The sequence below is a fragment of the Aedes aegypti genome, chromosome 3 (assembly GCF_002204515.2).
Source record: "Aedes aegypti strain LVP_AGWG chromosome 3, AaegL5.0 Primary Assembly, whole genome shotgun sequence".
Lineage (NCBI taxonomy): Eukaryota > Metazoa > Arthropoda > Insecta > Diptera > Culicidae > Aedes > Aedes aegypti.
Genome location: NC_035109.1, coordinates 396,360,356 through 396,385,420, shown reverse-complemented (window position 1 = coordinate 396,385,420; position 25,065 = coordinate 396,360,356). Strand labels below are relative to the sequence as shown.

At 41.0% G+C, this 25,065-nt stretch overlaps 1 protein-coding gene across 3 annotated transcripts in view; it reads right to left on the bottom strand.

Annotated features, from left to right (window-relative positions):
* Nucleotides 1-3,153: 3,153 nt before the first annotated feature.
* LOC110679619 overlaps nucleotides 3,154-25,065 on the bottom strand; it is a 94,131-nt gene continuing 72,219 nt past the window's right edge. For all 3 annotated transcript variants that reach the window (XM_021854919.1, XM_021854920.1, XM_021854921.1), the window contains exons 4-8: nucleotides 17,761-17,848; nucleotides 17,492-17,577; nucleotides 5,141-5,248; nucleotides 4,221-4,280; nucleotides 3,154-4,129 (exon numbers count right to left, since the gene is read on the bottom strand). In XM_021854919.1, coding sequence (XP_021710611.1) covers nucleotides 4,043-4,129; nucleotides 4,221-4,280; nucleotides 5,141-5,248; nucleotides 17,492-17,577; nucleotides 17,761-17,848 — 429 coding nt within the window. In that variant the 3' untranslated portion in view covers nucleotides 3,154-4,042. The remainder of the gene's footprint in view (nucleotides 4,130-4,220; nucleotides 4,281-5,140; nucleotides 5,249-17,491; nucleotides 17,578-17,760; nucleotides 17,849-25,065) is intronic.

Below are 25,065 nucleotides of genomic sequence, written 5' to 3'. Positions count from 1 at the left end.
AAGGTTCCTCTCAAATTCCATCTAGAGCTCCTCCGGCAAATAGATTTTTATAAATTTCTCATCGCAATAGGCTAATCCTATTTTGAATGACTCAGTGTGGTAAGAGTCATTACATGACTGATTTTAGTTGCGCAACGCCTTTTCATTGCGCAATTTTTACGAGTTGCGTAATGAATATTTACACAACAATTTTCAGAAATATAAATATTCTGATGCCATCAAGTGGCTTTTAACGATGTTGCAGAAAAACTTTGTACACAACTTGTAACAGAACTCTATTTCAACAGCACTCGTCGTAATAATCCAACTCGGGAAGCCTCTTTGTACGACGTGATTTTTAATCAGTCTGCAACTTATTGCGTGAACTATTATTTCCGAAGTCACCTCATATTCATGACATTTAACAGCCCTGCTCTAAGGTATGCACTTGAATTTCTTTTCATAATTTTCACAAGAGTTTCCCTACGATTTCTTCTGGATGTTTTCAAGGGTTTATCCATTGTTTCATCAAGCAAGTTTTAAAGAACTTCTCGATATATTTCTGTTTGAATTTTTGCAGCTTCTTCATGAATTACCTGAAGAGCTACCTCGAACATTGCTGAAAGATTTTTTCCAGAGGATCCTTCAATTTTTTTTTTTTTCAAGAATATCTCGTTAAAATTTTTTTAGGGATTTCATCACTACACCACATTTTTTTAGGGTTAGCTGCAGCAATTCCTTCAGGACTTTCAGAAGAATAATTTTGGAAATTCTTTTTTAGATACATTCACATTTAAGAATTATTCCATAAAAATGCATGACAGTTATTTGAATCCATGTAACATTTTTATCTGCCGCCGTGGTCAACTGTTCAAAAATGTCCTGATGATAACGCCGATTACAGATATTTCGGCGCATATGTATACACAATACTCTAAAGACGAAGAAAGTTCATGTCAAATGTTGTTCAATAGGCCAAGTCGCATAGTTTGCTCCTGGAATTCAACTGGAAACTGATTTATCAACTGTTTCGTTTTATTTATCTTCACTAGTTCTGTTGCATAATTTTGTGAAAGCTGTTATGGTTCGTCCACTTGTACACAAAGAATGCAAGCAAACAGTATTTCGATAAATAACTTCAGTTCAAGTATCCGCTTTGCACTTTTTCACCGAAATCGCATGGACGAAGACGTACCTAACGGAATTTGATTAGAGTTCGACTCATATATCTTCCCGCCCCTTTGTGTGACTTATTTTACTTTTTTTAAATAACTTATTTTTCCACTTTTAAATAACTGTAACTTTTACCCGTTAGGTATTTTCTATTTGAATTTTGGGTGTAATTTGTTCAATGTGTATTTATTACGCTCTGTAAGTATCACCAGGCTTGATAATTCTCCTCAACATCATCAGAGTTCGGTGACATACTCTAGAGCAGCGTGCTGCCTTTGCCTCTTTGCGAGGGAATTAAAAAATGCTAAGCAGAGAGGCAACGAAAAATGAGCGAGGAAGACACAGGACAATACACAACAGAGTAAAATTCCATCAAAAAAGAGTACTCTTACAACTCCCCGAGGACTGTCTGTTCGGGCGGCAGACTCAAAAGTTGTTTTGAAGTGTGAGTTATGGTGAGCATCGCAACGAAAGAGAGAGAGTACCTGAAAAAATCCTCGAATTTTTTTGCACTTTCACTCGAATCGCTTAAGGATCTGTGTTGAAAATTTTGAGTTCATTTTTTTCTCCTCAGAAAAACGGCAAAATCGCCTCCCCTTTGCCTCGCAGAGGAGTTTCTATCAATCCTGAGTATCACTAGCAAATGTACAATCATTGCGAAGATAAATTTAGAAGAACAGCAGCCGCGCAAAGAAATTTTTCTCACGTGCCTCAAAAATCCGGATCTATCTCATCGTGCCATAAGCAGAAAGCTGGGAATGGTACATTCTACGGTGTCTTGTGTTTTTAATCGGTACCACGAGCGTTTAATTATTAATCGCAAAAAATGTACGGCAGAATATGTACGTAAAACATGTGCACGGAAGCTCAGATTTGACGAAACCACATTGCCTCGTTATGGATAATGAGACGTATGTGAAAGCAGACTTCCGGTAGCTTCCGGGGCTCCAGTTTTTCACTGATCATCATAAATTCGATGTTCCTGAGGTCGTTAGAAAGCAGAAGATGTCAAAGTTTGCCAAAAAATATATGATTTGGCAAGCGTGTGTAGAAAGCGGAGCACCCCATTTGTGACAACTGTAACGGTCAATGGGCAGGTGTACCTAAAGGAATGCCTCCAAAAGCGTCTACTTCATCTTCTGAGGTCACACGATGGTCCTACGGTTTTCTTCATGGCATTCGGATTTTTCTTCGTGCCATTATTCTAAAGAGGCTTAGAAGGTCAATTTCGTGCCGAAGCATCTCAACCCCCAAACGCACCGGAACTGCGGCTAATTAAAAAGTACTGGGCCATCATGAAGCAAACACTTTGGAAGTATCCTAAGGAAATGAAATCGGAGGAATATATAAAGAAAAAATGGACCGCCACGCAAAAAAGTTGGTCTAAGTGTTGTACAGGACCTGAGAAGTGTGAAGAGAAAAGTTCGTGCATTTGGATATGGACTTTACATTGAATAAAAAAAATATGGAAAAATGTTCACAACATGCTTCATTTTAGTCCCTGAAAGTTTGAAGATGATTGGTTAAACATACAAGTTTTGCCAAATATTTGTGAGTGAAGCAATTTGATTCCGTACACCCTTCAATCCTAAGCCCGAATATTAGTTCGGAGAAGTGTTATTCATGGTTATGACAAACTTGGTGTTATGAAATTCGGGGTAACGGTATATTGGGCGAAAAGTTTTCTGAAAACCTCCCAGATAAAGTACGTTCTACATCGGGGCATAGCTGTACCTACTTATGCCATGCCTACTTCGATGAGCCCAAATTTTTCTTGTACACACTCTCTCCATATTTCGTCATACTCAGTTCGGGGATGTATAACGTTGCTGACAGTTGTGATGACCATCTTTTTTCTACTATTAGATGATTGTTTAGGGGGGAATGTGCTGGAGATTAATTTACTGCAATGATTTATATCAGCTACTGTGGGGACAGTACAACGAAACGAAAAACAAAGATTTATTCATGGCGTTTCTTTCGGCATCAGTAACATGAGTCCGGATTCGGTTTGGTGTGATAACCTTCACCGTAGCACATTCACTTTATTTATTCCGTTTTTGCTCCTATGATTTTTGTTTTGTATTTCTCTTGTCTACTCTTAGTATATATGTATAATGTGTATATTTCTACACAACGTTTTTTGTTCCGTATTCTTGAATTTTATGGTAACCTGTCGATTGCTCTAAATAAAGAGCCACCGTCTTGCGTGTAGCCTAGCCTAATAAGTAAATATGGTTCTTTTGTGTTTAGTTTCCTCTTCGACATTTCATACACAAGTTTGCATTCGTACTGACATCCGCTTACATTCTCACCCATGTTGGAAGCTATGTACAGGGATTCAATACCTTCGTTCTCTCACGAATATAACAATACAGTATAGGTATCCTATCCTGGACGTCGTCTAGAAAAATATAAAAATCTGCGCATAAACTTCAATACAAAATATAATTAGAAACAACAACACGGCACTGTCCGCCTGCCGTTGGAACTCCGCCATCATCCGCGCCAGCTTTCGATATTGTCAAACGGATGCCACGGAGTTGCTATCGTAAGCCACGAGGAGTGAATCGTCCTCTTCGCTTCCACTTCCGGCGCTCTTGTCACCGTCGTCGGAACCGAATCCGTCTCGGAATAACTGCTGCCATGATCGGCTCCGGTGGTGTTTTCCCCGCCCACCCGAGGCATCAATCATATTGTCATCAGTATCGTCGCCGTCGTCGACGCCACCGACTGTACGAATATGGCCACCGTCAGCGTCGTCGTCGTCATCGTCGTCTGTGGAACTGTACTGTCCGCCGCAGTCATTCTCGGTGTCCCGGATGCGCACTATCAGGTGGGTTTCGTCACGGAGAGACGCCAGCGTTTTCTCCGTGTCGTTCGAGGTGTGTCATAGTTCGATCACTTCCGGTCCCTTCCAGGTGACGCCCGCCCGCAGAAGGTTGTAGAAGCGTGTGACGGCCCACATGGCCAGGGCCTGCAATAGGAATGCGAAGCGGAGATGAATGTTCAAATTATTGTTTCGGGGAAATTCGGTCTGCTGACAGTTCACTAGGAAATACACTTACGTTGATGAATGCTCGCGATACGAAAAAGGCCACTTCTGCTTTGCAAAGGGAATCGAATTGCTGTGAATGGAAAACAGGAAACCATTATTCAGTGTGGTAATGAAATACACAGCGTAACAAAAATGACATATTTCCGTGTCTCAAGAATCAAATTATTTAAATTATATGTCTCTAGTAGATTTGGTGTTGCTGATTCTCAAGTCGTTCTCAGAAACTTTCATATGCAAAAATACAATACTTATCTAAACCATCAAAAAATAGCTTTTGAGCGTCGAAAGTATTATGAACTTTGTTGATAAGTATTGTTATACACATGAAGTTTGAATTCTGTGGCAAGTTAATTAAATAACTTGCTGTACAAGCTGGCCAACTTGTATGCAATTTGGCTGAAATAGTCAAATTTAGCATTTTCAACAGCCAATATCTCAAAAACAAAACGTGCAATGATATTTTTGAAAACGGCAATTGATTCACCAATCTGTAATTAAGTAAATAGCTATATTTTGGTGCTTGAGACAAAAACTTGTTACTCAATGATATTAGTGGTCAGTAATAAGTAATTCATAATAATGCCGCAAATTAATTCGTCCGTTCTTATAACATAAACGATATAGTATGATGAACTTTCTTTTCCAAAATTCATCATTGAAATTGTACGGCCCAAACTCTGGGTGAGCAAAAACTGCAGCAGTTTCGCCTCATATTATCCAATTTACTTTGGCTCGTTTGAGTTGCCTAATAGCGTCTGAAATTAATTTGCTTCCTCAGAAACGACGATTTCTCTGTAGCACGGACGGTTGAGCATCAGAAAGAAGATGGAAATTTAATCATGATAATAACCCAGATTTAATCAACGTAATGACAAAGAAAAACGCCCTTCAAACTTCTGCTCTCGATGCGCTCATTCACACATTACTTACCCTGTTAACATGATCCCGCAAAACGTTGGAGTACACCATTGCCACGGCTTCCAGCGCCATGAAGGTGATGAATCCGATTATCCACGGTACCACCAGGCCAATGTTCTCCTGCGAATGACACGAAGTTTCGTCGAAGAAGAAAAAAAATGCGATTTAATAAATAATTAGCAAGTGCTAAATAGAAAAGCGGTCCACCCATCTCCCCGGCGTCAGCAATTTAATCAAAGTTTTTGGAAAACAGCCCTCCGGTCGCATTACGATGCGATTTTCGTCCGCCCAAAGTTCGGTATCCGACTACATTCTCAAAATCTCTGATAAACCTGTCAAAAACTTTTATTGCCTGCTTGCTGCTTATTCGGCAGCACGTCTCTGGACTCCAGACTATTGCTTGGCGCATTTCATAAAGCTAAAAATGACGATGAGATGGTGGTTAGCATACAGTATTGGACAATACATTTGCGACTTTTTTCGATTTTCCATACCGAATGGTCGTTCAGAAAGTAAGATCTTATCCAAGTAATATTAAGCACTAATAAATAAGTCCTAAAATAGCATTAGATATTCATATAGGCATAATAATAGCGCTAAAAATGCAGACAAGCCTAATAACAGTACTTTGATCACATGGAAACCCAATTATACCCCATTATCCCGAAGCTCATTACCACGAATGCCATGACCTCGAATTTCATTTTCCCGAATTTTACCGTTACTCCGTATTTCATAATCCTGATTCACATTAGGACCGAATAAATAGAATGCAGAGTAATTGTGAATTCGAGATAACAACATTCTGGGTACATTCGAGGAGATGCATTTTGGGGCCATGGCATAAGGTAATAGGATTCGGAGTAAACAGTAACAAGGATCAAAATATAGCAATCTTTGTAATAAAGTTTTTTGTTTTTATCATAAAGATTTTAATAACACTACCAAGACAGCCTGGGGCCTGAGGTCTGTCTTGGTAGTGTTTTTCGAACATCACGCCAGGCCGTTCCCATAGGGGACATTAGCCAGAAGGAAGGACTTTTCAAGTAATGCTGTTTTATATGGTATGCCCCCTTTAACATCTAATTAAATTTATCTCGCCTTTCCCTTGCGGTGCCTATCAATCTAGTTTTCATTGCTCTCTTCTACTTCCTCCCTATTACTTTAAGCATAACAGACCGATATGCCGGTAAACAAAATAAGAATGATATTTTGACAAATAAAAAATTGATGGTATAGCTTTATGGTATCTTTGGCAAACCTGTAACTTTATACGAGCTGTACATGTTTATTCAAGACAATTTTTGGACAATGTATTGTCCAATGCTGTATATAGAAAATACGAAGCGAAGGGCAAAGGCCAAGGCTGAACTGGAAGTTGCAAATTTATATACGAAGGGTGGTCATAATTGAAATGGACGCGGGAAAGCCCAAGCGATGGAAAAAGTTTCGCGTTCTGGGACCAAATTCTCGCCAGTTGAGTTTCGGCTTAAAAGTTTGATGCTTGGTTATTTGTCATTCGTTTGACTGATTTAAGACAAACAACTGCGTTCTGGGAGCTGATCGATAGAAAAAAAGAGTTCTTCAAGGTGAAGATACGTCGAAGCTAAACCTCGAGTTTTCAAGAGCACAAATCTAGAGAACCAGACAGCCGTTTGCGCTGAAAATTTGACCGATTGATCACCACCAGCGAGTGACCATTGGGTTAAATTTTCAGCACAAACGGTGGTTTGCTTTTATGTATCTTTATCTTAACCCAAAAATCGTGTACTTTTTATGCAGTTTTTGTAAGAATTCGTCTTGATTCTCCACTTTATTTCACTTGGGATTCTTCCAAAAAAAAAAAAAAAAAATAAAGTGAGCTTCAATGATAATGCTTTTGAAATCCGGTATCCATTCAATGAGTGATACTCCAAGGTATTCATAATTTAATCTTGCAATCCTTATTTATTCTAGGAATATGTCAGTAATTCTACCTTACCTAACACTTCCAGAAAATCATTCAGTTCAATTTGTCCAGGAATTGAGTGAGAAATAAAAAAAGGTTTTTCTACGAATCACTCTATAAAAGTTTCCAGACAATTCTAAATACATTCTTCAACTGCTAGTATAACCGTACGCGCTTATAAACTTCTAAAAGGTCGTGTGCTTGCAACGTTTCAAAAAGTAATTAATCTCTATGAGTATCTCAACTAGAGTTTCAATATCTTTCCTCAGGCATTTCCGCTGTATGACCAGCTCACTTGAGTATGTCGGTAGGTGATACACATTCTTTTTCAAATTTGGAAAAGCTCTTTTGAACAAAGCACAAGCATCGACACTAGAGCAACAAAAAGTTTCAATCATGAATTTCGTCTCGCCTATTCAGCTCATTGTTCCTTTTATTGTGGGATTACATGTATAGCGTATGTAAAAGTATCCATAACAATAGATGCAAACCAAGCAAAAAGTCAGGTCTCTCAGCTTTTTATAGAACTTCTTTGACAATACCAGGATAAATAAATGACCCACCAGCTGCTTCTAAACGCTGTTTGCAAACACAGTCGGAACTACACTTTATTTTCAATAAGGTAAATAAAGCATGTAATGAATACGATAGACTCTGTATAATGTTAGACATTTGAAGATACAATCCAATGTTGCTCAGGATGGAGTATAATGCGTGCCATATTAGCATTTTAATAAGGCATGCGATCAAAACATTCCTAATGCTATCACGGATCACCAGCTTGGTCTAGGAGTTGTCTAACTGTATTCTGGAGAATCCTTACGGGATTCTATGTTCTTTAAGGAATTTTCAGCGGAATCTTGAAAATACTTACTGAACGAAATCTTGGTATTCATATCGAGCATTAAAGGTTTCTTGCGTGATCTTTAAGAGATTCCGATCTGTCAATTCTTTGTAAATTCCTAAGGTCTCAGACGTCGATTTCTAGCGAGCTACTTTAGAGTGTTAGCGAATTTCTGTGGATTCTTAGCAAGATTCTTATGGAGATTTAAGCGTTTCCTAGCGGGATCCGGCGAATATCTTCTGAATTCATATGGTTTATTTCTAATATGCAAGCTCAGCTTCTAAAACTCATTTAAAATTGAAGTGATGAGAAGGTTATTTGTGTATTCTGAGAAATTGAAAGATATTTATTGCATTGCTCTAAAGATCGATACAATGGTTTCACGTTATCATAAAGAGCACTTTCAAATAAGGAGATGGGTGGTAGAATGAACACAAGGCCAGTAAACGTCAAAATCCCATACAAAATCAAAACAGTGCAGAGCCCCATAGGACGATTCACAGCGTTTTTTAACAGCCTACTTTATGGCAAGACAAAGTTTGCCGGGACCACTAGTTTTATAAAATTATTTACAAAATTTCTTGTGTTTCCACATCATTTCCATTTCGAAAAACCCTGGCTACCAAATCAATTTGGACCTAAGTCCAAAACCATCATTGATTTCGAAATTTTCAATGTATAAAGCAACAAAAATGCGATTTTTTCTGAACATTTGATCAAAATCGATCGAACGATTGTGAGGTTACAGAATCTTGAAACTTTGATGTCGGCACCCAGTACTGTAAAGGTTAAACAAGCACGATATGCGTTGTTTAAACGTTTGATTCGAGACAAAGTGGTTTATGTTTGTAATACTTTATTAAATTCTTTATTATCAAAGGAAGATACATTTGAGTGAAAACTACCAAAAAACATGTTTTTGCGTCTTCATTTATTAATAAAATATTTCACAAATTATAAATACGCGGTATGTATTCTGTTAAGGAAATATTGAACAAACTTCAATTGAATACAATTGGAAATTGAAATACTAGTTCACGCAACAAGTTGCGTAAAAATGATGTCTACAGCACGTGTTGTACGATGCTTGCCGAGTGTTGTAAAAATCGAGTTCGAGTTCGAGGGTATCAGAAATCATATCAGGATGTATTCCCTTTTTTGCAATTCAAAAATGTAATAATCCATTACGCAACTCAAAACAGTTGCATAATGAAAAAGCGCACCGTAATAGTCAATAAACAACTGATTTCAAAAAAAACCGAATTTAGTACTATACCATTTAATTCCACTAGAGTTTGTATCCTTTGACAGATACGCGTATTTCGACCTCAACTGTAAGGCCATCTTCAGTGTCGTGTACTAAACTCGATTCGACTAAGTCGAGTCTAGTACACGACACTGAAGACGGCCTTACAGTTGAGATCGAAATACGCGTATCTGTCAAAGGATACAAACTCTAGTGGAATTAAATGGTATAGTACTAAATTCGGTTTTTTCATCTACTTATAGGTATTCTACTAAACAGCTCGAAGATTTATTATCAACTGATTTCAGCTGCGAAATGACTTTTACGACACTGCATAATTCACTGTAGGAAAGAAGGCCGTTCCATGACAGATTGGTGTGATGAAATTCAAAATTGTTTAGACCCCACCCCCATAATTGGCGTTTATGATCGTCATTTTGTTTGTTTTCCCTATGTCAAACTTTTCATCTGTTTCTTCCATTGAAGCGTTATGAGAATTTGATGTCTGAGTGATGCAGAGTACATCGAAGAACCCCTTGTTATTTGCTTGAAAGAAATTTATTTTCATGTTTCTTTTATTTCAATTTTCTGGCAACAATGTTGTAATCGAAGAATCAGAATTCGCGTCTACGAAGGTAATTACCACAGTTGACCCTATGCGTGAAGCTCCGATTATTTTACATGGCAAAGCATAGGAAGTCAATTTTCAAATGCTTCTAAAAAATTCAAAACACTTTTTAATTAAATTCTGTAAAGTGTACGGGGTTAGACTATTGATCAACTATAGAATCAGCAGCATATTGAGAAAAAAATATAAAACTTAAAATTATATGCCTATAATGTAGCCCATCAAAAGTATATCAACGTATACTGAAAAGATTTTAAATAACTATTGTAGTTAATTTTATATGAGCATTTGAAATTTCGCTTCCTATACCTTGCCGGGTAAAATTTTCGGCGCTTCACGCATCGAGCAAACTTTTCCCAGATGGCAGCACCGTACCTTCGTCCACTCGAATAAAGTTGACGTTCTAATACACGGTTGCGTTCGATTGTTCTCGCGAAAACCATCCGTTTTTCGGCTCATGCTGAGCCTTCTGAGCTATCGAATAAACATTTTGGTCCGTTCTCCCGGATTTCCGGAAGAATTGCGATGGTTATCGTGATCGAGCGGTTCGGAAATTAGTAAGATTTAATACCGTGTACCGAAATCGGCGCAAGGCCAAGAAAAAGTGACGGAGGCGCGGAGCCCAAGGCTACGCCGGCAGCGATTGTAAAGTGTCCGAGACACAAACAATCCGACGCCATATTGTGAAACTGCCAGCCAGGCGATATGCAGTGAGCGTGCTACGCGGTAAAGAGAAGCCATTTTGTGAACGAAAAGTCGGTTCGAAACCGCTTCGTAATAGAAAACCTGGTGAAAAGAACAAAAAAGCGTGTGGATGTCCGACACAAATACACCCCGAAGAACCGTGCGGGACATTACTCGTCGGAATATTTTGGACGTTTTGACGGGTGACAACTCAGTGTTATCGATTGCCGCTCAGAAGACGGCGAAGAAAAACAAGGAAGAACAGTGTAAAATGGAGAAGAGTTTGGAAGTGTTATACGTCCGGCGCGATATGCTGCTGGACAAGTTACTGCGAATGGACGAGTCGATTCGACGAGAGGATGTTAGTACACATTTACTTCATCTGCAGTTGGATACCCTGCGACGAACTGCGGATGAGTATGAGAAGAATTATTCCGATATTGCCGCAATATTGTCTAAGGATGAGCGCGCTGAACTGCGTAAGGAATACGTTACGTTCGAAGAGCTACACAATCAACTGTACGTTTGCCTGCAAATAAAGATTGGTAGTACAATCTAGGGTTCCTAGTACCGAACCCTTTTGACGAGTACCGGTTCTACGGTACTGTTACTCTCAGTACCGGGAATACCGGTAAAATACCGGTACTGGAAGATTTGTTTGCAATAAATATAAAGCACAGTATTAGACAAAAAATTGCAACTTTTTAAATTCGCCAAAAAACACAAGTTTGCTGAAGCTTATTTTTCATTTTTATTTATTATAGCATTAACAAAATAAGGTCCTCTGTTCTTACTTTATAAGCCATGAAATACTTAAAAATATGTATTTTGTCTGACGTGGTGGACCATATTCATTCATATTTGTCGTTGAACCATCCACAGTTGACCGCTGTATAGTAAATTCGAAAAGTTGCAGATATATAGTGTAATATTGTATGTGGTGCGGAAAATCGTTAAAAAAGAATAATTTATTGACTATTTTCATGTTATCACCATACAAAATGCAAATCATGTTCAAAGCTCAATGTTCAACTGCCAAACATGTGAGTCTTTTCATAACAAAACTCTCAGACACAGAGAAAGCTCTTTCTGGGTCTATGCGAATGTTGCTCGAGTTTTTGGCCATGCATCGTGAAGGGACAACAAATATTTCGCTTTGAACATAATCGTAATAGACGAATTATTACCAACAATTTCTATCATTATTTGTACGATAATTGAAGCACCTTTTAATGCTTCAATATCGTGAAACCTTTCTCCATACTTGTTCCTAGTTGTCTAGAAAGATGTTGGTAACGAAAGAGTCTGCTGAATCATTTCCATTCAATAACTTTACCCTCAGTGTTTTCAATGTTCCAAAACATGTTTTTAACGGTAACATGGTGCTAACAATGAGCTTTTAACGATTTTATGTACGGAGATAAACCATCTTTAGTACAGAAAAATGCAAATTAGCATAAGCCTTCATATAATAAGTTCCTTGATCGACTTGATAAATTCGTCAGCAGCGAACTTTACCAAAATTACGTACCATTTTTTGTGAAGAAATTTATTAACGCAAACGATTATTAAATTTTTCATCAGAACCGAAATACCGGTACTCAAAGCTTTCCAGTACCGGTATTTCGGTACCAAAAAATGGTCGGTAGTACCGGTAATTTCGGTACCGGTACTCCCGGTACCAAAACCCTAGTACAATCGCTGAACCGAATCATAACCAGGTTGCTGTACAGCAGCCACCAGTGTACGTGCCACAGGGACCGCAATTACATGCGCCGTTCCCTACGTTTGACGGGAATCCTGAAAGCTGGTATAGTTTCAAGAATCTTTTCACAAGCATCATGTCAAGTTGAATCCTAATGAAACTCCGGCTATGAAAATTCTTCATTTGAGGAACTCCTTGATTGGCGAAGCAAAAGAGAAAATTGACCAGGAGGTTGTTAATAATAACGACTACAACATGGCTTGGAAGATTCTGACAGACGCGTACGAGGATCGGCGGTTGATCATGGATACACACATCGATGCTCTTCTTGATATCCCTAGAGTCAGCAAAGACAATCGCGGTAAGTCTATTTCCGAGATTGTCGAAATAAGCGTCAAACACACCGATGCTCTGAAGAGTCATGGGTATCCGGTGGATGGACTATCCGAGCTGATCTTGGTAAACGTACTGTACAAGAAATTGGATAGAGACACGCAAGAACAATGGGAATCGAAGTTGGGTATGGGTACTATGCCTGATTTCACGGTGTTCACGGATTTCCTGAAGGAAAAAGGACGTATTTTGCAACGGACAACTCGCTTTCAGCAACAGACGTCACAGCTGTCGACTATGCCAATCAAACAACGTGCACCGGCATTACAGAAGCCTTCAACCTCTGTTGTATCCAAGTCGTTCATACAAACCACGAAGGAATGTTGTCCATGCTGCAAGGAAGACCATTCCATATATAAGTGTGCTCAGTTCCAAGAGCTGAACGTAGGGGAGCGCAAAACTATTGTGATGAAAACGATGTTGTGCTTTAACTGCTTGAAGTCGAAGCACCGAGTAGCAGATTGTCCGTCCGATCAAGGCTGCAAGATCCGAGGATGTGGTCGTAGGCACCACAGCATGCTACATCCCAACGATGTTCATCAAGAGTCCGTCGAGCAACTACAATCAGTGTCAACATCAACAACAGAAGAAGAGTATCCAGAATCGACAAAAATTGGTGGAGAGAAGTCAAGTGCAACCACGTTGTGCGGCAGCATCAGTGGCTCGAAGCGACAAGTGATATTGTCCACAGCGGAAGTCCTAATAGTAGGACAAGACGGCGTCAAAATCAAGTCTCGGGCGCTATTGGATTCGGGATCCGATAGCAACATAATTACGGAGAAGTTGGCTGTCAAGTTGAATTTGCAGTTGCAACCAGTCGATCTACCTATCAGTGGCCTCAATGATATCCAAACACGAGTTAAGTATTTGCTGAGTACGAACATCGTCTCGCGCGTTAATCAGTTTTCCTCGTCTATGCTAGACTTCCTGGTTGTGCCGAAGGTGACATCCAACCCTACCAGTCACCGAGGTAGACTGTCGATCCTGGCCACTTCCTCCCGATGTGAAGCTAGCAGATCCGTCATTCCACGTACCGGGTGAGATTGATCTCATAATTGGAAATGGAAACTTTTTCGACCTCATCAAGCAAGGCCGCCTGAAGTTAGGCAACGAAGTAACACTTACAGAGACTGAATTAGGATGAGTCGTTGGCGGATCGGTACAGACCAGGAAGTCCAGGACGAGCGCGCGTGTCTGCCAACTGAACCACCAAGACGAGATGCTGAATAGAACCTTAACACAATTCTGGGAAATCGAAAATGTTGGCACCGAGTCGGCCATAAGTGTAGCTGACACCCTTGTTGAGGAACATTTCGTTACGACGCATCAACGAGAAGATGATGGGCTATATACTGTTCGCCTACCGTTCAACGAACTCCAGCATACATTAGGCGATTCGTACGAGATTGCAAGCAGACGATTGGATAAGCTGCTAATTGCATTGACAAAGGATCCATTGAAGCGCGAACAATATTTCGCTTTCATGTCTGAATACCGTTCGTTAGGTCACATGGAGGAAGTCATCAAGGACGATGGAAGCGGATACTATATTCCCCACCACGCCGTTTACAAACCAACGAGTTCCACGACAAGGGTTCGCGTGGTCTTTGATGCCTCGGCGCGAACGACGACAGGAGTAGCATTGAACGACATCGTTCGTGTGGGACTTACAGTCCAGAGTGACTTGCAATCCATCATTTTGCGGTTTTGTTCTCATGCAATTGCTCTGACGGCGGACATACCTAAAATGTATCGCCAGATTTTGCTCCACAAGGACGACCGCAAATTCCAGAAAATATATTGATTGATGATAATGGTATGCGCAAGGTGTACGAATTGAAGACCGTTACGTATGGAGTAGCAAGCTCCCCTCATCATGCAACAAGAACATTGATCAAATTAGCGACTGACGAAGGAGAAGATTTTCCGCTAGCCGAGCTGGTGATTCGGCTGCACAGTTATATCGATGATTTTCTGACTGGAGGAAAAACTGTGGAAGAGGTGGTAAACATTTACCATCAGTTGTCAACGCTGTTACAGCGCGGCGGTTTGGTGTTCATAAATTCTGCTCAAACGATCCAGCCGTACTGAGTAAAATACCAACGGAACTGCAAGAAACTTTCGTCAACTTCGAAGACACAGGAATCAACAACACCATTCGAACTCTGGGCATGATTTGGAACCCACTTGAGGATTATTTCACGTTTCGCGTTCAACCGATCAATGAAGAGATCTCGACCACGAAGCGACAGGTGTTATCAGACATCGGCCGTCTATTTGACCCTCTTGGCTTTCTTGGACCGATCGTCACAGCAGCTAAGTTGATCATGCAAGATATCTGGCGGCATGGTTTGAACTGGGATGATGAACTACCAGAAGAAAATCAGCAGGAGTGGTTTCAGTTACGGCGCCAACTGCCAATAGTGAACGAGATGCATAAGCCACGGTGCGTTATTCCACGAGACGCAGCGCGCATCGAATTACATGGCTTTTCGGATGCCTCTAAGCGAGCCTATGGAGCGGTCGTGTATACCAGGTGCATAACCGAAGATGGTATAGGCCTATTCACATGACGTTCCAAAACAGCTGATCGGGGAGCTCTTTGACAGTTCTTCTATGAAAATGACAGCCTCGTGTATGCACCGGTCCTCCACCGATGTAAACAAATGCATAGACGGACCTGTCACATGAAAAGGCCTATTATCAGCGTGAATCTAGTCGCCAACAAGTCACGAGTTGCTCCGATAAAACCAGTAACGATTCCTCGGCTTGAATTGTGTGGTGCTAAACTACTGGCAGAGCTCGTTAAGAAAATAACTTCAACTATGAACATCAAATTCGATCATGTGACATTATGGTGTGATAGTTCGATCGTTCTATGCTGGCTCAAAAAGGCGCCATCGGCATTGAATCAATTTGTGCCCAATCGAGTGGCAGCAGTTGTTGAAATGACTTCAGGATATCGTTGGCAGTATATCCACTCTGCAAGCAACCCCGCCGATGTGATTTCAAGGGGATCGTCACCTGAAGAGCTGCTAGGTAACGAACTGTGGTGGAAGGGTTCACCTAACCTTCATCAACCATGTCCCATACCAGATGAATCTGAAATAATCGAAAACATTCCAGAAATAAGAACTGCAACTGTACTAACAAGCGTAGAAGTAAAGGCTCCTATCAATATGAACCGTGTAAGTAACTATCGGAAGCTACAACGAGCCTGGGTCTACGTCTTGAGATTTATCGACTTTGCTAAACACAAGAAGCGTGACGTCTCTCCTGTCAGCGCCCTCGAGATGAACAAGGCTGAACGAGCGATGTTCCTGGTAATTCAACGAGAAGTGTTTGGCGACTTGGCAAAAGGTCTTCAAGAAGGATCGACGAAACGACATGCTTATTCAAATCTGGCGCCATTCATTGGGCAGGACGGACTTATTCGTGTGGGTGGACGTTTGAAGTATTCTGCAATCCCTTACGACGGAAAACATCAGGTATTACTGCCGAAGCGGCACCATGTTACGGAGGCATTAATCCGCCGGCTTCATGAAGAGCATCACCATGTCGGTCAAGGGGGTTTACTAGCGGTCGTTCGTGAACGTTACTGGCCCTTACGAGCCAAGTCTGCCACCAAAAGAATCTTGTCTCGCTGCCAAATATGCGCCAAGCACCGTCCAGTTTTAGGCAGTCAATTGATGGGCGAACTTCCGGAGCACCGTGTGAATCCGGCACCAGTATTCTCGAAGGTAGGAGTAGATTATGCTGGACCATATCTATTCGCCTTAAGGCTCAGTAGCCCGTCATTCGTTTTAACAGCCATGTTGACTTTGCAGCCCACAATTTCAATGTAATAAAACTCAGCCCTCATAACACTGCGGAACACATTTTTGTCTCAAGCATCAAAATACCGTTATTTACTTAATTAAGGGTGGCTGAATCCATTGCCGTTTTCAAAAATATCACAGCACGTCTAGTTTTTGAGATATTGGCAGTTGAAAATGCAAAATTTGACTATTTCAGCCAACTTGCATGCAAGTTTGCCAGCTTGTAAGGAAATTTATTCGCTTAATTTGCCACAGAATTCAAACTTTATGTGTATAACAATACTTATCAGCAAAGTTCATGATACTATCGATGCTCAAAAGTTGTTTTTTGGTGTTTTAGAAAAGTATTGCATTTTGACATATAAGAGAAACAAAGAGTTTTGTATGGAGACTGCAAGCATGTTGAAAAAATCGATTTAGACTAAGTTTTATCGTGCAATTCCAACCAAATTGTATCTGAAATGAAAGTTGAAGTCCTATTTTGCATGTTTACTGTATTGGATCACAAAAAAGTTTGAGTAATCATACTTTAAATTTTATGTAAACATCACTTAAACCAGTGTTTTATACTACTTTGGCGATCTGTAGCTAAAAATTGTGACGTGCTGGGACATTTCTGAGAACGGCATCAGATTCAGCGTCCCCAAATCTACTAGAGACACATAATTTGGTTCTTGAGACACGCAAAAATGTCATTTTTGTTACGCAGTGTAATTGACACTGATTTGAAAAAGTATCAGTATATGCGCTTACATGCAAAAAGTAAGCTGATATTTTTTTCAGATTGGTCAGCACAAAATCGGCTGATTTTTATTAATTTGAAATCGTGAATTAGCAACAATCATCAATAACGTGTACAGATTTGAATGACGCCCTGTAGTATTCTGTTAACATTTTTTTAAAACTGGGATGGTTATAAGGATAGTTAATGATAATCCTCACATTTTTTCACAAGATAGAAAAAAGGCCTGGAACTTAAGTTGAATAAAACTTTAACAGTCTAACAAATCAATACTCCTCAAAACGGGTAATCCCATCATCCTTCCCCCTTCACAAAAGACTATATCCTTATCCTTATAACAAATGTCGTTACATACCTTGTAGATTCCGAATATCAGCACAATGCTGAGCAGAACCATGGAGCACTGCGTTCCGATGATGGCAAAGTATGCAATCTGGACCCCTGCAGAAAAAGGAAAAGATGTAGAAAGACGCAAAAAAAAATCGAAGTCCATTGAGATAATATCGCAATCAGATTGGCTTGTTGCGAAAGTACGGTGTGACAAAAAAGGCATCAAACATGACCGAGAACCGTCCATCCAAGAGATGTGGCCACACATGTGAACCTTGGATGCGATAAACGTACCATAGTAGACGTCCTCCAGGTCGCTGTACTTTTTCACGTTGACGCTGATTCGCCACGAGTAGAGCAGCACAACCAGGATGGAGATGTTCTGCAATGGAAATAGTGAAGCACGGATGAGCGCGGGAAAGTTTGCAACGGTCGGTCGGTCGATGGTACAGAAATAAAATATGGAAAATGACTTTCCAATTCGATTATGGATGAGAGCTGGTCTCGGAGTTGTTGCGGAGCGTTTGTACCTATGAATACAGGTTTGCAGAACGGGTGGGTGGCCATACTCAATAGGTCACCTGTCAGTTAGGGTAATCAAATTTTGCAGACGCGGATCCGCTTTGTAATGGTATTTGGTCTGTGTCTGTACTCTTCCGCTGCCAGTTATTCAGGGCTTGTGGGGTAGGTAAGCTGATGTGCTGGTGAGTTTTATCGGTTTTATCTTGAATGAGTGTATTGCTTTGACAAACGAAATTGAAATAAACATCATTGAATGCCGAGAATACTCGATGCTTCAAAGACTTTTCTGAATTTTATTGGTTCTATTCAGGAAGGGTAAATGTATACGGAATTTTGAATTAGAATTTACATTGGGTATTTGGACAGGACATCTCAGACGCCCATCATTTCACGTACATTATTTCTCACCAAACCAAGTTTATTTTCCAAAACAAAGTTTCGCAACAGGCAACATACAAAAAGTTGGCTCATGAATTTGTGAGGATTCTAAATCACAACTGCCATTAATTCTCGTTTGGAACATTGATAGGGTTCGACTATATTTTACCATTCCTTTAAAATAGATTAAGTAATTTTCTATCATAATAAACTCTTCTGTCAACTACTCAGTTCAGTTCATTTCAAGGTTAATTATTTTCTGTATATTTCAAACCTAATGATGTGCCTAAGTGGGCATCTTCTTCTTATTGGCATTAAAGTCCCCATTGGGACAGAGCCGGCTACTCATCGTAGTGTTCTAAGAGTACTTCCATAATTATTAACTGAGTGCTATCTTTGCCTAAATTGCCATTTTCGTGTGGCAGGTACGATGATACTCTATGCTTCCCCTGGTCAAGGAAATTTCCATTACGAAAAGATCCTGGACCGACCTAGAATCGAACCCAGACACCTTCCATGCTTTGCTTTGTAGCCGCGGACGCTAACCACTCGGCTACGGAAGCCTTATAGGGTTATTATACAGCTAATATCGGGCATGTAGGCTGTACAGTAGCTAATATAGTGCACGCAGGCGAATAATTTTACTTTTTGGTTACTTAAATTCATTCATGGGCGTAGCCAGGATTTCTATTAGAGGTAGGCGAGCGGCTTGAAAATATATTTACGAATTTCATGCAAAGGGATCATTATTCACAACTACTTAACCCTTTTTGCATGAAACGTTAAACTGTGTATGTTATGTATGCAATCTTTTTATATAACTTACTTTTGCTTTAAAGTAGTCTGGCAACACTGCCGTTCAGTATATTACAAGACATTCAATGAGATAAACCGCTATTTCCTCGAGAAAGTTTTAAATTCGTTTTAAAGTCCGTTTAATTAACTGTTCTTTGAATAAAGAGTACTAAATGTAATCGCGATAGCCTACTCTACCCCAAGATCCCGAAATACCCAACATTTTGGTGTCAGAAGTGGGATTTAGAGGCAAGTTTTCCGGTCGAGAGTAACGCGTTCGTTTCGGTCTCGCGAAAATCAAGATGGCTAACGAAGAGCTAATGGCATCTCTTACCCAGATGTTAGCCAATGCCCTCAAATCCTCCATTGAAGCAGTGGCTGGCGCACAAGTGGACCCCGCTGCTAGAGCTGCAGCGTCACAGCCAAAGCCGCCCACTTTTTCAGTTTCCGAATACCGCTCCTTGGACAACGCCACCGTATCGGACTATTTTCGGCGTTTTGAGTGGGCGTTACAGTTGAGCAATATCCCTGCTGCTCAATACGGACATTACGCCCGAGTACACATGGGTACGGAGCTGAATAATGCCATCCAGTTTCTAGTGAGTCCAACGGATCCAGAAACTCTCACATTCAATGAAATACGTACGACGTTAGTTGAACACTTTGATCAAGCAAAGGATAAGTACGTAGAGAGCATTAAATTCCGGGCAATTGTTCAGCAAAAGAGCGAGTCTGTCTCTAGCTTTGTCCTCAGACTCAGACAAGGAGCAGCACACTGTGAGTACGGAGACTTTCTGGACAGAATGCTAATCGAACAACTCCTTCATGGCCTCGAGTCTCGTGAAATGTGTGACGAAATAATCGCTAAAAAGCCAGCGACTTTCAAAGCTGCTTTCGAAGTTGCACATACCCTGGAAGCAACCCGCAACACTGCCAAAGAAGTTCGAACGGCTAGACCGTCGTCGATCATAGAGGCCACCAACAAGCTGGGTTACGAAAAACCGAAGACCCGTAAAGTGAACTCTTCCTCAAAACAGAACAAACAGTTTAGTGAAAAACAATCTGACTCAAGTGTGTGTAGTGGATGTGGTGGTAACCATACCCGAAATATGTGCAAGTTTCGTGATGCAAAGTGCTACAATTGTGAGCGTAAGGGCCACATCTCCAAAGTGTGTAGATCCTATAAGCGGAAACTTCAGGATCAATCCACATCGCAGGTGCAATCAGAAGTGTTACCGGCTTCACAAGTAGATGTAGTCCAGTCGCTGGGAAAAATCCACTCCGTCAACACGTCCCCGAAGCTAGTTATTAATGTTAATATCGACGGACATACCTTGGACATGGAAGTTGACACCGGTGCACCGTGCGGTATCATCAGTGAAGCCAAACTGCGTATTATCAAACCCCATTTCACTCTACAGAAATCTGATCGGCAGTTCACGAGCTACACTGGTCATCGTATAAAGTGTTTGGGCCGACTTCCAGTGAGCGTATGTATCGGTACTACAACACGTAAACTCGATTTGTATGTGGTAGCCGAAGATTACGATACGCTATTCGGTAGAGAGTGGATCTCACAGTTTACAACCGAAGTGAATTTGAGTAAACTTTTTGGTGTTAGTGGTACGGTAAACTCGCTGGCGATTGCTCATTCCACGATCTCGCCGGATCAACAGCAAGCTCTGTCGGAGTTGCTGGCCAACTATGATAGTGTTTTTGGCGATATCGCGGGGATACTAAAAGGTCCTCCAGCATCGGTACACCTTAAGCCTGGTGCAACACCTGTGTTTGCAAAAGCTCGTGACGTTCCGTTGGCATTGAAGAGCCAGTACGCACAAGAAATCGACAAGAAACTTTGTGCTGGCGTGTATGAGCGAGTCGACTACTCTGAATGGGCATCACCCACCCATATTGTGGTCAAGAAAAATGGAAAACTACGCATCACCGGAAATTACAAGCCCACGGTAAATCCCCGGATGATTATCGATGAACACCCAATCCCAAAGATCGAATCCATCTTCAACCAAATGCGAGGAGCCAGTCTGTTCTGCCACTTGGACGTGACGGATGCATACACCCACCTCCCAATCGACGAAGAATTCCGACACGTTCTCACGCTCAATACACCAACACATGGGTTGGTTCGTCCAACCAGGGCTGTGTATGGTGCGGCCAATATTCCTGCGATATGGCAACGTCGAATGGAAACAGTGCTTCAAGGTTTGCCCAGTGTAATTAATTTCTATGACGATATTATTGTTTTTGCGGATAGTTTCGAAAACCTGTTGATCGCTCTCAGAGCTGTTTTCGACAAACTCAAAGAACACGGCTTACGACTGAACCGTTCAAAATGTGTTTTTGGTACCCCGGCTCTCGAATGTCTGGGACACAAGATCGACGCGCACGGTTTGCACAAGTCGGACCACCATATTGAAGCTGTACGAGACGCACCACGTCCATCGAACACAGATGAACTCCAGCTGTTTTTGGGTAAAGCCACCTACTACAACGCTTTCATTCCAAATCTCTCTTCACGCTCTCGTTGTCTACGTGACATGTTCCACGACGAATCGTTCGAATGGAAGCCCGATAGGATTGCCGCCTACGAAGATATAAAATCTGCGCTCATTTCCCCGCAAGTTCTCATGCCATACGATCCGAATCTTCCGTTGGTGTTAGCCACAGATGCGAGCAAATTTGGGTTGGGAGCTGTACTCTCTCATCGTCTAGCGAATGGTCGGGAGCGTCCTATAGCGTATGCCAGCTGCTCAATGTCTGCTACTGAGCAACGTTACCCGCAGATCGACAAAGAGGCTCTTGCCATAGTTTGGGCAGTCAAGAAGTTTTTCAACTATCTTTACGCTCGAAAATTCACGCTTATCACTGACCATAAGCCTTTAACCCAAATTTTGCATCCTACAAAATCGCTACCAACTCTGTGTATCAGCAGAATGGCAAATTATGCTGATTATCTGGCACACTTCAATTTTGATGTTCTGTACAAGTCCACAAAAGAAAACGTTAATGCAGATTACTGCTCTCGAATCACTCGCTTTCCAACGAGTTCTGATGTGAATACACTTTCAGTTAACCAGGGAAGAAAGAACGCAGAAGATGAATTCGAACTGTTTACGTTAAACCAGCTAGCGCAACTACCAATTCGTGCTGAACACATCGCTCGCGAGACGCGGAAAGATCCTAGCCTTGGTAAGATCGTTCAACTATTAGAAAACGGCTCCGAATTGGCACGATTCGGATACAAAGCACCAGAAGCAAAATACACTCTCAGTGCGAGCTGTCTGTTGTTCGAGCATCGTGTAGTGGTTCCTGCTATTCTTCGTCAGTCTGTGCTGAATGATCTCCATGTGTCGCACATCGGTATGGTGAAAATGAAAGGAATTGCTCGTTCATTTGTATACTGGCCGGGAATCGATGCAGATATCGAGAAGACTGTGAAAGCCTGTTCCGATTGTGCTCGCCAAGCTCATGCTCCACCGAAATTTAGTGACCATCACTGGCAATATCCCAAATGCCCCTGGGAAAGAGTACACATTGATTATGCCGGTCCAGTAGCAGGCTCTATGTTGCTCATCATAGTCGATGCATACAGTAAGTGGTTGGAAGTGAAGGTCACGAATACGTCAACGACTGCAGCGACGATCGGCATTTTGGATGAGTTGTTTTCCCGACATGGCGTACCCGTCACAGTTGTTTCGGACAATGGGCCGCAGTTTACCGCTGTGGAATTTAAAAACTTCCTGCAGAAAAGTGGAGTGAAGTTTCACAAGCTGTCTGCTCCATACCACCCAGCAACAAATGGACAGGCCGAACGATATGTGCAGACAACAAAGGACGCTATGAAGGCTATGGGAACAACTGCCTCGACTCTGCATTCCGACCTGAACATTTTTCTCCAGCTATACCGCCGTGCTCCTCATGCAACCACAGGTGAATCACCATCCAAATTGTTCATTGGGCGGAATATCAGAACCCGTCTAGATCTGCTGAAGCCTGAGGACATCCATCGAAAGATCACTGCGAAGCAAGGGGCAAATTTCAGGCCATCATTCCGTGAACTTGATCCGGGTCAGCAAGTATATTTTCTTTCCGGCAATTGTCGTATGGATAAATGGATTCCTGGTGTGATCGCTGTTCGACTGGGAGATCTCCACTATGAAGTCGAGTATGCTGGGAAACGGTTCAAGCGTCACATCGACCAAATTAGATCCAGAATTGGCAAGCAAGGTTCTCAAGTGACTGAAGCAACTATCAGTGAAGCTCCTACTGAACTGGACGCATCGAGGCGCATTCATTTCTATGGCAATGGTGGCACGCTTTCCAGTGCTCCGACAACTTCAAGCAATGCTAGAAATGCTCCTGCTGACCAAGGTTCTCCAGAGTTTCACACTCCTTCTGCAAGCCCGATGAACGATGCTATTCAGCGAGATTGTTCCCCATTCATCTTACGTCGTTCTACAAGAGTTCGTCGTCCTCCATGCAAGTATTCGCCGTAGACGATTCATTTCGAAAGGAGGGAAGAAATGTTATGTATGCAATCTTTTTATATAACTTACTTTTGCTTTAAAGTAGTCTGGCAACACTGCCGTTCAGTATATTACAAGACATTCAATGAGATAAACCGCTATTTCCTCGAGAAAGTTTTAAATTCGTTTTAAAGTCCGTTTAATTAACTGTTCTTTGAATAAAGAGTACTAAATGTAATCGCGATAGCCTACTCTACCCCAAGATCCCGAAATACCCAACAGTGTAGGCCATGCACATTATTTTCGTTTCACAGTTAACAAAGTGGAGTTCGTAACGCGTCTTGGTTCAATTTGTTGTCTGAGTAATGGGGCTATTAAAGCTTTAAAAATTATAGTATGGAAAATGATTAAAGATTCGATTGATAAAAATCACACTGAACGACAGTGATGCCACGGGATATGAGGATTTCATAAAGTTCGCCTAAGAATTCAGAAAAATAGATGTCATATGCAATTCTTATAAGAATGACTCCTTTATTTCTCCAGGCATCTTGCTATCCTCCAAGGAACCAGACAGAAATTCCCCCAGTAGTTGTCTACGGATTTATGTAGAGAGTTTTCCGAGATTTGGTTTTGATTTTTCCTCAAGGTTATTTGTAGCTTTCAAGAAGTTTTTCCATAAACTACGCAAGGTCATTTATCGAATTGATTGTTTTAAAAATGTAAGCTATAGAGGGTGCCCCAGTAAGTATGAGCACGACTTCGATAACTAGAATCACAATATTTTTTTCAAACAAATAAATATTTTTATATTTCTGTATTTTTCTTTAGGGCATATTCAATCCTGCCTGTGAAAATTTTGTTTGAATAAATGAACTTTTACAATGAAATTTTTGATTTTAGAAAGTCAATTCTTATCTGGCCAGCACAGACCCTACTCTTGTGTTTTGTTAAAACTTAACTAGTAATGAATGATTTTTTCAAAATCCATCGATGCGGTGAGCGACCACAGCTGAAATCGGATAGTTTCCATTCAAATTTCATATACCGTAATCCGGGGTATCATTGATCATCGGGGTAACATTGATCGGAATGACTCATCTCGTAAAAAGTTTGTATCATCATTTATTGACGGAACATTTCCAAATCATGAATGGCGCTTCTCTTTCGTATATGCATGAGCTGATGAAAGTGAATATGTTCGCGAAAATTGCATTTACCTTATGCGTAAATTTGTAAACTTTTCGAAACAATGATTTCAATGGGTAAGGATGACACTACCGAAGATTCATACACATGTCTCACATAAGTTCTTCAAACGATATGAGCAAGGAAAATGCGGTTCTTACTAAAAATTGTATCGCCGAAAACGATTCCGTTGTCAAAACATTCGTAAGTTTGCTCAATTAGGCAACATTAA